Source organism: Pongo abelii, chromosome 5 (genome assembly GCF_028885655.2).
Source record: "Pongo abelii isolate AG06213 chromosome 5, NHGRI_mPonAbe1-v2.0_pri, whole genome shotgun sequence".
Taxonomy (NCBI): Eukaryota; Metazoa; Chordata; class Mammalia; order Primates; family Hominidae; genus Pongo; species Pongo abelii.
Genome location: NC_071990.2, coordinates 15,339,585 through 15,355,527, shown reverse-complemented (window position 1 = coordinate 15,355,527; position 15,943 = coordinate 15,339,585). Strand labels below are relative to the sequence as shown.

Below are 15,943 nucleotides of genomic sequence, written 5' to 3'. Positions count from 1 at the left end.
CAAAAGGACCTCTAACATTGGAGGACCCAAGAGAGGTTTTCGGGAGCTAGGGGTTCTGCTCAAGATAAGCTAAAATTATTCCCCTTTCTATCCATCGCTCGGTTTATAATGAAGAAAGGCATTTCATGTACTTCGGAAAGAAGGAATACATCCCTTGGCAGAAAAGAGACTATTTACTAGAAGAGGTGAGCTGAAGAGTAACACTAGGCAAGACAGCAAGAGGTGCCCCTCAGCACAGTTGTGGACCAGGCCAGCCCCCAGTCCAAACTGCACCCCCACCCCCGGTACAGCTCACCAAGCCAACTGCTCTCCAGATGCACACACCTGAAAATTCAGACCTACATTTGCTACAACTTATGGAAGGTGACATGGTACAGTGGCAAAGTCCAGGCATTATAGATGTGAAAGCTTAGATCCAAATCCTATTAACTCAGCTGCCAAGTGAGGGTGGTAAAACCTTAAAAACAGGTATTTCAAAAGAATTAAGGTAAAAATTTTTAGCACAATATTGTCTAGGCTAAGGTCAGTTCTTCCTAACGGAAAAGACAGATTCCATAGCTTCAAAGAAGGACTTCTAATAGTCACAGGCTTTATTATGGAATGGAGTTTACTATTTTTATTATAGGCCGAATGCTTATGTTTATTAACTTTGAAATTTTTTTCTTGGAGTCAGGGCTTACTTAACGCTGTTCAGCTTTTTTTATTTTTATTTTTAAAGACTAACAAAACTAAATGAAAAGCTATGACCGTGGCTAGTTCCATTTCCTGATGGTATGTGTCTCTCTCACCCTCTCATTCAACATTCAAAGAGCATAAAGAACTTCCTCTTTTAGCGAAGCTAGACAGGATTTATACCTCTTGCCTGCCTGAAAGAACTAAAAATCCACACAAAACAATGGCCACCATATAGCAACATACTGTGATCCCCGACAGATGGAAAACAAATGATCCCCCCAGCTCACTGCCCTGAGAGAATGTCCAGGCTGCAGCAGTTACAGAAAGCGCAAGCAGAGCCGGGACTGAGAAACACAAGGGGACGCCAAGGTGATAGAATGTGTAAGGCAGAGCACAGCAGAGGCCAGAGCCACACAGACAACAATGGAATCTGCCAAGGGCGCTCCTCATGTCTTCCGCTGAGTACTGAGTACTAACAAGCACATTTGTGTTAGGAAGCTACCCAAGAGAAAGTATTTCCAGAAAGGATTAGCGGGAACAGTATCCAAATTGTAAAAGCACCAGGAATAGTGCCCATTCTTACTAGCCTACATGGTAAACATAATCCATAGGACATCAGGTAAAATACTCGTAAGGATTTTTGCCTGAGTAGCAGGGAAACAATGCCTCACAGTAAACACTGCTTTGGCCCTACCTAACCACGCTTGAAACCAAGATCCAAACAGATCAAACTGTTCCCTAATAATCAGATCTCAGAACAATGCTCAAGAATATGTAGAGAAATACAAACATTTCCCACAGCCAGAGAAAAATTTACAGTGTCTGTCAAGTAATAAAAAGCTACCAGACATGCAAAGGTGCAGAAAAATATGACTGATGAGGAGGAAGATTAATCAATCAAAACTGTTTTGTAAATAATGGAAGACAAAAATAGCACATATACTCAAGTATCTCTTGTAACTGTACTCCACATGTTCAAGAAACACCAAAGAATAAGCATATTACTAGAGACACTGAAGATTATGAAAAGACCAAAATCTAACTTCATTGTTTTTTTTTTTTTTTTTTGAGATGGAGTCTTGCTCTGTCACCCAGGCTGTAGTGCAGTGGTGTGATCTTGGCTCACTGCAACCTCTGCCTCCTGGGTTCAAGCGATTCTCCTGCCTCAGCCTCCTGAGTACCTGGGATTACAGATGTGCACCACCACGCCCAGCTACTTTTTGTATTTTTAGTAGAGACAGGGTTTCACACCATGTTGGCCAGGAAGGTCTTAAACTCCTGACCTGGTGATCCACCCGCCTCGGCCTCCCGAAGTGCTAGGATTACAGGCATGAGCCACCGTGCCAGGCTGTAACTTCTAAAATATAATAACAATGTCTGAGATAAAAGATATATTCAATAGTCTTACCAGCAGATTTAGGGTATAAACTATCTAAAATACAACATACAGATCAAAAAAGGAACAAAACACATGAGCTATGGGACAACTTCAGAGTAATATATATGAAAATTAAGTCCCCAAAGGGGAGACGAATGCACACGAAAATATTTGAAATAATAATGGCTCCAATTTTTCCATAGTAAATGAAATCTACAAACCTAATACACTCAAATGAATCTCAAAGCTCTGAAAATAAAAACTATGCCAAAGCACATCGTATCAAATTACCTAAAACCAGTAAGGGATTCAAAAGAAAATTGTGGTAAATGATTGCTCCTACAAAGCTATGAAAATGACAAACAGGATTCTCATCAGAAATGATGCACATCAGGACAGTGGGGCAGTGTCACTGAAGTACTGATGGTGAATGACCATTAACCTAAAATTTTATACCCAGCAAAAATATCTGTAAGAAATGAAGGTGTATTTTGTATAACTGCATGTAATTCTACAATTATCATAAAAGCATTTTTTTAATGTGGGTGAAATAAGATCTTCGCAGACATACAAAAGCTGAATGATCAACAGCAGACCTAATGTTAGAAATGTTAAAATCCTTCAAGCAAAAGCAAATGAAAATGAGAATTGAAACAAAAATGGCAACTACCTAGATAACTTGAAACAGCAGATAAGCCAGATTTACCCACATTTACTTTATATTTACTTCCACATCTTTTGTGTTCAAAATTGCCACATCATAATCTATTACTCAATTTTTCTTTACTTTACTTTCTGTAGTAGAGGGTACATTTCACCCATGATAACTCTAAAGCTGAGAATTAAAATAGTATTTCTCTTATTTATAAAATATATCTCCAGGTTGTAACAACAAAATAAACTCCAAATAACCTGATCAGTGGAAGCTTCTAAACATAAATCAAGGGTTAAGAGAAATGTTAAGCTTTTTGCTGATTGTTTTGCTTTCACTTTTTTGCATTTAATAGTAAATTATACTACTAATTTATTTTTGATACAGGAATGAGTAAAAACTAGGCACTTATTTAATATAATTCTAATTCTCAAGGATGCTCACTTTGAATAATCCCAATTCATGCATGCTATCAAGCAAGATTCATATACATTTGGGCTGATCTTCCTCTCAAACTCGAAGTAAATAAAAGCATTTTTTACCATCAAAGTAACTCAGACCAAAAAGAATAAGGAACACAGTCATGCAGACAATGTAACTGTGAATATCAAAACTGTTAAAAGCCTGAGAGAACTCTCACCACTTTCAACATGTCTTCATATCCAGAGGCATGTCATATCTCAGAGTACACTGAGTTATGAAATCCATACACTTCCAATAATTCTTTACATTCAAAATTCAATCTAATAGGACAAACGGTGTTTAAACTAAGTCCTATAGGATTGAAAGCCTAACTAAAATACAGCAGCTCCTTGTTTAACAAAAAAGTTACATCCCTGCAGAGACAGAGTCTGTACTTCTGTACTAGTTAAATAGAAACTCTTAGAGTTTTTATTTTATTTTATTTTGTTAGTATGCAAAAAGCAATATACCCTTCTAAAGAATACAATTGACCGGGCACAGTGGCTCATGCCTGTAATCCCAGAACTCTAGGAGGCCGAGGTTAGGAGATAGAGACCATCCTGGCCAACATGGTGAAACCCCGTCTCTACTAAAAATACAAAAATTAGCCGAGTGCGGTGGCATGCACCTGTAGTCCCAGCTACTCGGGAGGCTGAGGCAGGAGAATCGCTTGAACCTGGGAGGGCGGAGGGTGCAGTGAGACGAGATCATGCCACTGCACTCCAGCCTGGCGACAGAGCAAGACTGTCTTACAAAAAAAAAAAAAAAAGAAGAAGAAGAAGAATATAGTTAACAAGAGATCTCAACACTAAGCACTAGGGTTCTGGGTCTCTCCCTAAGGTGAAGCGATGACTAATGCAAGAACAGCCACGATGGAATCTGCTCACCCCACCACTCTTGCCTGCTCCATTCAGGCAAATACCAGGTCACACCAAGCTCGGCAGAGGAAATTTACAATGTACACCACAGGGTCCTTCCTGTGACTCAATAACTTCAAAAGAGGGAGTACCCATACATTTCCATCTGCCTACAGATGGCTGTGGTAGGGCTGACAGAGAGGAAGGATATAAATCATTTGTGTAAATTAAAAACCCTCTGAAACAAGTCAGAGAAGTCTCGAAAGGATGTGCATACTCACATGTAGCAATTCATGTGTCACATATACTGACAATGGCTACTAACATCTAACACGCAGAGTACCGTTTATACATCAGAATTATTTTTATTTATTTATTCGCTTATTTATTTTTTTGAGACAGAGTCTGGCTCTGTCCCCTAGGATGGAGTGTGATGGCGCGATCACAGCTAACTGCAACCTCCGTCTCCCAGACTCAGACGATCCTCTCATCTCACCCTCCTGTAACTGGGACTACAGGCTCATGCTAACAGGCCCAGCTAATTTTTTTTGTATTTTTTGATAGAAATGGAGTTTCACTGTATTGCCCACGCAGGTCTCTCCATCTCCTGGACTCAAGTGACCGGCCCGCCTCAGCCTCCCAAAGTGCTGGGGTTATAGACGTGCGCCATTGCACCCAACCAATACATCAAAATTCTCTCTAAGAATAATTTATTCAGGTCACAAAACACCATCAGGCAGTTACTTACTATTGTGATTCACATCTTTCAGATGAGAGAACTAACGCCCAGACATATTATATAACCTGCCCAACAGGAATTATACAATACCTGTTGCATTATATAACACAATAAGTAAATGTTCAAGATATAATGAGAAGTCACACAGCCTGGCCCCAGTCTATACTCTTTATGCTGCACCACAGTCTCCATAAGACCCGCTTAAGAACCACCGTTCTCTTGAAATTTTTCTACCCTCTTCCCCCTACTCACCCACAGATAAAATATAAACAGTTAATCTTGCTCTCTATTTTAGTGGCCAACTCAGATGACCTCTTTTGAATCGTACATTTCAGATCTTGTAATTACGTACATCTAAAAATATACCATCACCAAATTAACTGTACATTATCTTTTCATTCCTCAAACAAATAATCCTCATCTCCATAACCATCCTTCCAAAGAGTTTCTGACCACAAGTCCACACCCAAATGACCAAAATCCATCCATTCTGGTTTCTACAAATACTGAGAGACTGATGGGGCAAACACACACTTTACAAGAAGAACTGAGTGGAACAAAAGGGCAAAATGAGAAAGGAGATAGGCAGGGCCACCTTCACATTCAGAACAGGATGAAAGTCTCTGTAATGGTTCCATTCTAAACAATATAAATTATAAACTATGTAAATATATCATTAAAAAAAAAAAACAACCTCACCTACCACAATGATCAAAAGAAAAAGAAAAACAACATCTAGAACTAAAAAGAAGACTCAGCCTTCAGGGTCCCACCAGCACAGAATCTCCGGTCATCTTTTCTTGGGCTGCCCTTTCCATGAACACAACAGAGAGATTCTGAAGCGGGGCTGGCTTTTCCTTTTGTAAAGAGGCATCTCAGATGACCTTTCAACGGCTAGGTAAAAACATACCAGTTTTGGTTTTGAGTTTTGTTGTTGTTGTAGTAGTTGCCTCTATAAAGAAAAACTCTGAGGAAGAGAATTAGGAACTTGAGAAAACTCCAAAACCCTCAAAAAACTCTGGACTCCACTGGTTTCTATAGCTAAAAAGATCCCTAGTGACAAGTAAAGGCACTGGCAGTAAATACACACAGCAAAATCTGACTCAGGGGGTTTTCTGCAGAAAAATAACACTTAAGTAAACACATGGATGTTTTAACTGAAGAATTAAAACCTGTTATTAGCATCATCAGAAAAATGTAATTGCTTCAATGTGCAGGTTGGAAAAGCACACTAGATAAGGTTGAACTGAGGCTGGCATCAGTCTCCACCATAGATTTTTATTTTCCATAAGAAGGAAGTCAAGCACATAAAATCCCTCTCAGTCTTCCCCTTTCCCCATCACCCTACTGTAGACAAAAGGCATATTTTTTTGCTGATGATTCTAAAATCATGCACATAAAAGGATGTGTAGAGTAGGAGTAATTAAATGTACAAGAATAGCTAACCAGCAATTCCTATCATTCTAAAAAATAAAGTGAAAATGCTCTTTCCAAAGCACGTACATAAATTATGACCCTGCAGTATGATCTGAATGTGTGCCCCCACAAAGCTCATGTGCTGGAAACCTAATCCCCAATCCAACAGTGCTGAGAGGGTGAGATCCTAAGAAGTGATCACATCATGAGGGATCTGCCCTCGTGAATGGAATAATGTCACTATCTAGGGAGTAGGTTTGTTATAAATGCAAGCTTAGACAGGCGTGGAGGCATGTGACTGACTGTAGTCCCAGCTACTCAGGAGTCTGAGGCACAAGCATCCCTTCAGCCCAGGCTTTAGACAACAGATTAAGTTATGATCATACCACTACATTCCAGCCTGGGTGAGAAAGCCAGACCCCATCTCTTTAAAAACTAAACTTAGAAAAACAAACAACAACAACAAAAAAAAACGAGCTTAGCACTTTCTTGTGCTCTCTTGCCAAGTTATATAATGCAGTAAGAAAGCTCTCGCCAGATGCAGCCCCTCAATCTTTGAATACCAAGCCTCCAGAAATGGAAGCCAATAAATTTCTGTATTTCTAAAGTTACCCCGTCTCAGCTATTCTGTTACAGCAACACGAAACAAACTACAAAAATATGAATTTTTAGGAGTCAGTATTTTGTCCTACAAAGTCTAAAGACCAAAAGAGAATGCAAATGGTCAATCCTAAAAGCTCTTCCCTGCTGGGCACAGTGGCTCACACCTGTAATCCCAACACTTTGGGAGGCCGAGGTGGGCGGGTCACCTGAAGTAGGGAGACCAGCCTGACCAACATGGAGAAACCCTGACTCTACTAAAACTACAAAATTAGCCGGGCATAGTGGTGCATGCCTGTAATCCCAGCTACTCGGAAGGCTGAGGCAGGAGAATCCCTTGAACCCAGGAGGCAAAGGTTGCGGTGAGCCGAGATCGCACCATTGCACTGCAGCCTGGGCAACAAAGGCGAAACTCCGTCTCAAAACAAAAACAAAAACAAAAACACAAGCTCTTCCCATGTATAATGTTTAGGAAATTTAAAACTCGCAAGTAAAAACACAGCATCTGTTTAACAATCCACTAAGGCTATTTTAAAATTAACCATTATAGGTAGTTACTTTAGGCTCAACTTCTCACCTTCAGAGTCAGCACATTCCATTACCCTATTAGAAAAAAGGCATTCTGTATGTGAGTTGAAGACAGGTTACGTATTACAGTTTCAACAGTATACTACCCACGCTCTGGAAATTCAGGACCCAAGTCATTTACTCTGCTTTTGAAGGCAGGGCTCATTCCCAACCCACTAAATACTGAAGAAGGATCAAAACAAAGGAGTTCTTTAAGGCCTTAGGTTTTAAGTTATCATTTTATGCTTGCTACATATCCTGCAACACCCCAAGAAATGCATGCCCTGGCTGGATGTGGTGACTCAAGCCTATAACTCCAGCACTTTCAGAGGTGGGTGGATCACTTGAGGCCGGGAGTTCAAGGCCAGCCTGGCCAACATGGCAAAACCCCATCTCTACTAAAAATACAAGAATTAGCCAGGTATGGTGGTGTGTGCCTGTAATCCCAGCTACTCAGGAGGCTGAGGCATGAGAATCACTTGAACCCAAGAGGCAAAGATTGCAGTGAGCTGAGATTGCACCACTGCACTCCAGACTGGGTGACAGAGCGAGACTCTTGTCTCCCTCAATCCCCCAAAAAAGGAAATTCATACCCTAATGACACTACACATTTGAAGGCTACAAAATCTTCCTCCTATAATCAAGAGTGCCCCAGCCCATCCTCAAAATCTACCCAAGCCTATCAAACCTTAATCCACATAAAACCTTGATGAGACCAGAACCAAGTTAGTAGGTTGCAATGCATCCTTAATTCAGTAAGATACTTGACACATTAATAATTAAAAAGGATTTGCCATGGCTAAGTTTTCCTTCAGCTAACTCTGAAAATAGTTTCTCTTTTCTACTACCTTAAAAAATTCCAGTTAAATGACTGTTTTGCACTCAGGTGCCACATGACACTGTGGTCCCATACAAAGAGAAAGCTAGCAGCACTATCTACTGAGAGAATCACAATGAGTTACGGACAAAGAGTCCCTCCTCCTTAAGAATGAAGCCTACAACACACATCACTGCACCCAGATGCTGACCAGCTCTCAGCCAGAAGTGAGGGTGATGGCCAGCCACATAGCTAAAGGAGTGGGTGCCCAGACTCAGAGAATTCTGCTCCCCAAATGGAGATGAAAGTTGATGCCAGATGCATGCCAGATGCCCATGTTGGAGGCATGGATAATATTATCACACATTCCAATATATTTACTGACACAATTTTTTACACATCCTTAAAATCACTCTCTTGTGATAATTCATGCTTTAAACTGGAACAGGGGAATGTTTGTTATGGAATATCTGTAATATAACAGGTTCATCGCTGAGACACTCTTTTTAAAAGAAGTGACATACAAAGCTCAGTACGCGGGAAGATCCTAACTATACTAATTACGAATCTTATGACATCTTCTAAGACAAAGTGCTGAGGATGAAGAGAAAATGAGAGAAGAATACAGATTCAATGTATTTAAAAGGCTATTTAAAAGACGACACCTCATGATGAAGAAAATAAAAGACTTTGAGCTATGCATCTCAACTTTCAGACCTGAAAACAGGCATTTTCAATATCTACACATGGCTAATCTTATCCTTTTCTCTTAATTTTTCACTCTATTCTGTTCTTCTTTAGATAGATACATGTAGATTGTTTCTAAAAAGTAAATTCTCCAGAATGAGTAAACAGAGATGAACTGACAAGGGGGATTTTTTTTTTCTTTTCCTTCAATCCCCAAAACTAACAAATTCTAAGAAAAACTCAGGAAGCTAGTCATCCAGGTAAACATAAAGAGAACAAAGGGAAATATAAATTCTAACAGGGAAAAAAAAAGAAATAACATATCAGGTATGAAGTAGGGTACATACTATGCAAAGGGTTTCAAAAACACCCAAGTAAAATCATTATTATAAAATGTCACTGCCACTGTTTGACCATGAAACCACAAACTGTTATCAAACTACTAAAGCCAACTTCCTTACCAAACTATCTGAAGCTTATTTAGGAAAGCCACATAAAAATAACTGCTGTTCTAAGTTTTAAGCACCAATTCCACAGCTACTAACTTGGAACTTGGTAAAACAGCAAGGGATTAAAAATACACAGTGTAATTTCAGCTTTCCTGACAAGGAAAAAACGTCTCAGAAACACCACATTTACTTCTTCAAATTTTTAGAAAGATCTCTTTTCAGAAGTGGCAAAACATCACCTAATATATATATTCCTCAAGATGACTGCTGCTGAGAATCAATTAAAATGAACAGTTAAGACAGGCATTACAAGCTGGCAACTCTTTGACTAACTGTTCCAGCAGGAACATGTGCTGTCAGTCCAGAGTACTTTTTTTCCATTTTTAATTATAATTATTAGACAATACTTAGAAAGCAGGACATCTGATACGAAACCTCATAATTCTGGCTCCTCTATGAAAATCAAGAGATTGGGTGAATGGGCTCACATTATCATGTGGCGAAAACTGGCACCTGAGTTTGCAGTCCCTGGTTGAAGGTACCAATATTTTCAGCCTTGGGTACTAACCTTTTCCTCGACGGCCCTTCTTCAAAATCTGAAGAACTAACATCGTTGCTAGTGGAGGACACTTGGGATGCATCGTCCTTTTCATTCTCTGACTGTTCTGATGCTGGTCCTAATCCCTTAGACTGGTCATTACCAAGGAGCCCTACAGGTGAGAAAAGGGGACAAACACTTAAATACATCACATCAGGAGGCAGCACTTTACCACAGTTAACCCTACACAACGCTGATGAAGACAGACAAGAATGTGGATAGAAGAGAATTTAAAAGCACACATCCCTTTTGAATGGGTGGAGAAAAGTAAAACCTCATCATTCTATTTGAGACCTTTAAAGAGAGTGAAATGCCTAAGAGGGAAACAATTTCAACAGTAAGAAATTTGAGCAGAAATTTGGAATTGTAATACTATACTTCAGGATTCGTTTTTAAAGAGTACATAAACATCTTTTGCAGCTAAAGGGTTGAAAGGAAGAATGGAGTATCTGTTATCAAACTAGTCACTCTTGAAGTAGTAAATATTGACTCTACAGATACTGAAATCCTTTCTGGAATTGCCTGCAGGAACCAGTACCTGCCACACAAGAAAAGTCATCCTTATCTTTGTAGCCACATCTTAGATATTAACTAGAAATCCTACTCCACTTGTTTTTCTTCATAGCCTTCTATAAGATCAGATTGTAACTGGATTTGCCTTTGATCATCTCAAAGGATAAGGATTCTCTATGATAGCAGATGATAAGCAGGGGAGTCTTGGTGCTCATGGATGTGCTTTTAGTAACCAAAATGTGGAAAGAAGCTGCAGGCCCTTGAGGGCTCTAAAAAGCAGCTATGTACTAACTGATATGGAAGTATTTTAACCAGCAGTAAGGTCACACTATAGGGAAACGGGTGAATAACAAAGCCTCAGAGTCCCTTACATCAACATAGGTTCTGTCAACAAGAAGCTTCCACTGATATACACGTCCACAGCGACTAGACCCATTGTCCACTGTCTAGTCACAACCCTCGAAGGCAACCAGAGCTGGGCAGTAGCAGCACTGCTAGCACAGCATCTGCAGTTTTACAGTGCTTGATCTTGAAGCCAAAAATACAGAGTGGCCCCTTGATTTTTACTCTTCTAGTCCTTCCACCAATTTTATGCACACTTCATTTCTCTGTATTAAGTCTTTGCGACTGAAGTATCTCAGGAAGTGACTTCTGTTAGTTGTACTAAACACTATGTAGAACACAGTGTTCTATGTATTTGATTAAAAAATACATAAACATTCTGAATGAACATAGTACACATCAACAAAGCACTGGGACCTGGCTTGTTTCTGCTTGCATTTCCCCAGTTATCTATTTTTACATCATTTCAGAGTATGAGTGATAACATCAGGTTGAAAATAAAACACATGGTTATTCACTTCGACTAATGAGGCTTTAAGAGTTGTGACTACAATACAGAAACAGAGACATACAAAAACCCCCAAAGAAAATGCTGGGAGTCTGTACTGTGAGGGCAAAAGGAGACAACTGTATGGAAATCTAAGAATCCAAGGATAAAAGCGTGGACAGTGTTTCAGAGATTGAAGCCATGTTCTCCATTACAGTAGCCACTAGTCATGTGCAGCTACTGAGCACCTGAAATGTGCCTAGTGTGGATAAGAAAATAAATTTTAATTTTACTTAATTGTAATTTAATATCAGAATGTAACATGTCGTTGACAATGTTCTATTAATTGTGGAAATGTTTTGGATTAGATTAAATCAAATATATTAACATTGATTTCACCTACTTCTTTTGAGTGTGACTGCAGAAACTAAAATTATATATGTAGTTTAAATAACATCTTTACTGATCAGCACTCAGTTAGAGCACATTAGTAGTGTCACTATATGAGTGGGGGATCCCCCCCGCCGACCCAATTAGGATACAGACGACATTTAACCAAGATTAGAGTTGGCCAAGGAACATAATATTTATCTTATCTGTAAAAAGAGAAGATGGATAAATTACCATAGAGAAAACTGAAAATAAAAATGCTGGTTAAAGAACCAGATATAAAATTGAAAAGGAAAAAAAGAGGATGCACGTCGTAAATATGTATCGTCTTGGTTGAGTTCAAATTTTTCTTTTTGCTTTTGAGATAGGGTCTCGCTCTGTTGCCCAGGCTGGAGGGCAGTGGCGCAATCAAAGCTCACTGCAGCCTTCACCTCCTGGGCTGGAGAAATCCTCCTGCCTCAGCTAAGACCGCAGACACATGCCACCATGCCCAGCTAATCCTTGTATTTTTTGTAGAGACGGGGTTTCACCATGTTGCCCAGGCTGATCTCAAACTCCTGGGCTCACGGGATCCACTCACCTCAGCCTCCCAAAGTGCTGGGATTACAGGCATGAGTTACTGCACCTGGCCTGAAGTTTCCTTTTTTCAACAGCACAAGGTGGGAATAACATAATGGAGAATAAAGCACAGAAGGCAAAAAAGGGATCAATTCTGAATTTATCCATTCATTTACTTAATAAATACTATATGCCAGGGCACTGGGGATATAGGTTAATCAAAATCTGAAATTAGGAGAGACAGACAAACATAGACATATGCATCACTCAGTAGTAAGTGAAGAAAAGAAAGTGATAGAGAGGATAATGAGTGAGCCAATGGAGCCAGCCGGCAAGCTTGCAATACCAAAACAAGAACAAGAAAGTTGGGATTTGCAGTAAGCCTAAAAACACAGAGTGGTGATGGAGGAAGAGGACAAGGAGGAAGAGCTATATTGGTATAAAAAACCAACTAAACAAGGACTAGGAGCAGCTCAGGAAGACTGGGAAGGGTTCCTATACCCTTTGGTACATAACAGCAGCTGAAGTCTTAGCTGAATAAGAGGTGAATGCATGAAAGAATGAACAAATGATTTAGCAGTAAGAAAGTAAGCTTTTTGATGACAGCTTTGCTTCTGTCCTCCTGACAAAAAGAATCTGGGTGACTGTAAAGAGAAGTGATTCTCAAACTTGAGCATGCATGCGAATCACCCCCCAAGTGTCCCCTGTTCTAACACATTCCCAGGTGACACTAATGCTGCTTTGGCTGCTCTGGGGACTTTTTTTTTGGGGGGGGTGGGGGTGCGGGGGGACACGGTCTTGCTCTGTCACCCATGCTATAGAGTGCAGTGACATGCTCACAACAGCCTCAGCCTCCCGAATGGCTGGGACTACAAGTGTGCACCACCATGCCCCACTAATTTTTTTCTTTTTTTTATACATGGGGTCTTGCTTTGTTGCCAAGCTGGTCTCAAACTCCTGGGTTCAAGTAATCCGCACCCATTTCAACCTCCCAAAGTGCTGGAATTACAGGCGTGAAAACCGCACATGGCCTCATGTACCTTTTATCAATAATTTTGTGGAAAAAAAAAAAGACGCTTGCCTGCAAAATGTCACAAAGTTACAAGAATCAGCTAACGTGACAAATAGAGACTCAAAAAAGTAACAGGTTGGAAAAAATGTGCATGTCTAAGAAGCATAAATGTAAAGAGACGTGTAATGTTCTCCCCAACTACCCTCTCACCCCGCAAATCAATTGCTTAAGTACAAATTAGGGGTAGTTTTATGAAGAGATTTTACACATGAAAAATACCTAGAAATATTAAACGATTTTATGTGAGCAAAATGCAAAACAGATAAGGCTACTCTGATAAGGCATGACTGAGCAAAAAGAAATCAAAGTACTGACTCCACTGTTCCAGGCCCTCATCAAACTAAATCTTCCGAGAACTCCAAGTTTTCCACCATTCTGAGGATTGCAATGAGTACTTGAACTAGAAGAGAATCAATCACATTCACGTTCCAGATTCATAAAATGGGGCCCATACATAAGGAATCGTCTTTGTACAAATTAAAGGGCCATAGGCTCCCCTCTCCCCCCACCTTGAGACAGAGTCTCGCTCTGTCATGAGGCTGGAGCGCAGTGGCACAATCTTGGCTCACTGCAACCTCCGCCTCCCAGGTTCAAGCAATGCTCCTGCCTCAGCCTCCTGAGTAGCTGGGACTATAGGCGTTCGCTACCACGCTCAGCTAATTTTTGTATTTTTAGTAGAGACGGGGTTTCACCATGTTGGCCAGGACGGTCTTGATCTCTCGACCTTGTGATACACCTGCCTCAGCCTCCCAAAGTGCTAGGATTACAGACATGAGCCACTGCGCCTGGCCAGGACCATAGATTTTACTGGCCCTCATGAAGGCGCAAGACTGACTTTATTCTGCACGTGATAAACTTTTTCAATTTGAGTACTTCCATTCTGTATATATCAGCCCAGAAAACATTTACATTTATTTATAGTCAGACAGCCTACATGGTTGAATAAACCTGGGCTTTTTCTTTATCTAACCCCCCCGCCGGCGACCAATCTCCACTGTACTGGCTACCACATTTCATTTTGAATGTTTTAAGCCCAATCATACAGCCTGCCCAATCCAGGAGGGCCAGGTCAGCAAGACGGAATATGATGCCACAGGGCAAGACAGCCATTATTATAACATTAGCCAAGCTAATGTACTGCCTTTTCTCTCCCCTAACAAAGCCCTGCCACCAATTGTTAAAATTATTATTTTTAGTCAACGAGAAATCATGAAATGGCATCCCCTCCTTCACACGCTCAAACCGTTTTTATTTTTCCAACCCCCTCCCCCACCCCGACCAACACAAACCTTTGTTGGGGAGAGGAGGTTAAACAGAGGAAATTGAATGAATGGCCCAAAGATTCAGTCTATCCCATTAGCATTTGTTCTCCTCTATTAATATTCAGTAGGTTGAACTTAAATTAAACCATGTCTATTGTCTTTCACAAAAGCAATAAATATGAGCTGGAAATTGTAAATCATTGCAGTAAAGGCAGCTTGGTTACTGTGCCTGCAACCTCAGCTAGTCACCATCAGCTGATGGGAGAAGTGCGTCTGGGATCCAAGACCATTTAGCCACAAGGCAGTGTCCATTTGTGCAGCCGAGAACTCTAAAGAAATTGAACACAACAGAACCCTGCCATCAGCAGCTCTGCACATTCAGGAGCTTTTCACCCCATCTCCCAAATTAGCAAGAAATGAAAAGACCGCACAAAACAATACAACAAAACAGGCTTCTTTCTGAGTCTGGAACAGCAGCATCAAAATGGAATAGGAATTCCTGTTGTTCTTGGAAACTGGAGATACTAGTGTATGGCTATCTCCCTCTTGCCTTATATCATGGGCATTGGGAAAATTGAAACACAAATTAGGCCAAAGATTCCTTTAGCTGAAGGAACTTCTAAAGCAACTGATGAGAACAACAGATTTCAGAACACAAATGTATGGACAGAAGACAACTCTTTTCTAATATCTGGAAAAAAAAAAAGGACTACAGCATGTAGTCTGTATCATTTTATCATGTTTTAGACACAAAGAAGTGGTCCTCTCTCATTAGCTACACATACATGACAATAGAAAACCAAAGGAAAAGCCAATGGCTCTATTCCACAAAAGCAATGCCAAAAGAAGGGTTAAAAAGAAAGGAAAAACAAGGAGGGCTCTGAGGCTGTTCCAGGGCTTCTAAAACATCTGGAGCACACCAAAGTCATTAGCATATTAGGGTGAGTCAATGTATTTAGCTTTGTTGTAGAAAAGATGCACAAAAGGTAATTCTGTATTATAGAGCCAATGCCGTCTGTCACCCTGTCACTGTGAGACAAGGTTATCACATTACATATCAAACAGTCAAGCATCCAAAGAGAGCTTTCATTTTCAGCAGCAATTTTTCCCTCTCTCTCTCTCTCTCTCTCTCTCTCTCTGTGTGTGTGTGTGTGTGTGTGTGTGTGTGTGTGTGTGCGCGCGCAGCACTTTAAGTTGATAGAAAAATTATAAAAGCAGCCCCCATGGCTGAGGTAGGACCCTCTCTGAGGTCATCAGAATGCATAGTTTGCTGCCATTGATAGTGAAAAATAAATGTTATGTTCACTCAGGTTTTGCAAAGAGGAAAAAAAAATGAATTGCTTTTTAAGCAGGGTAGGCATTCTGATGCCAGGGCAGATTTGGCTTTGGGCCTGCTTGGCATGGTCAATATGAACATGGAGT

At 40.4% G+C, this 15,943-nt stretch overlaps 1 protein-coding gene across 11 annotated transcripts in view; it reads right to left on the bottom strand.

Moving 5' to 3' along the window:
* JARID2 (jumonji and AT-rich interaction domain containing 2) overlaps positions 1-15,943 on the bottom strand; it is a 280,235-nt gene that overhangs the window by 102,579 nt on the left and 161,713 nt on the right. For 10 of the 11 annotated variants that reach the window (XM_063725366.1, XM_024248373.3, XM_063725365.1 and 7 more), the window contains one exon: positions 9,868-10,009. The exons of the other annotated variant lie outside the window; for it this stretch is intronic. In XM_063725366.1, the coding sequence (XP_063581436.1) occupies positions 9,868-10,009 (142 nt within the window). The remainder of the gene's footprint in view (positions 1-9,867; positions 10,010-15,943) is intronic. 11 annotated transcript variants of the gene reach the window in all.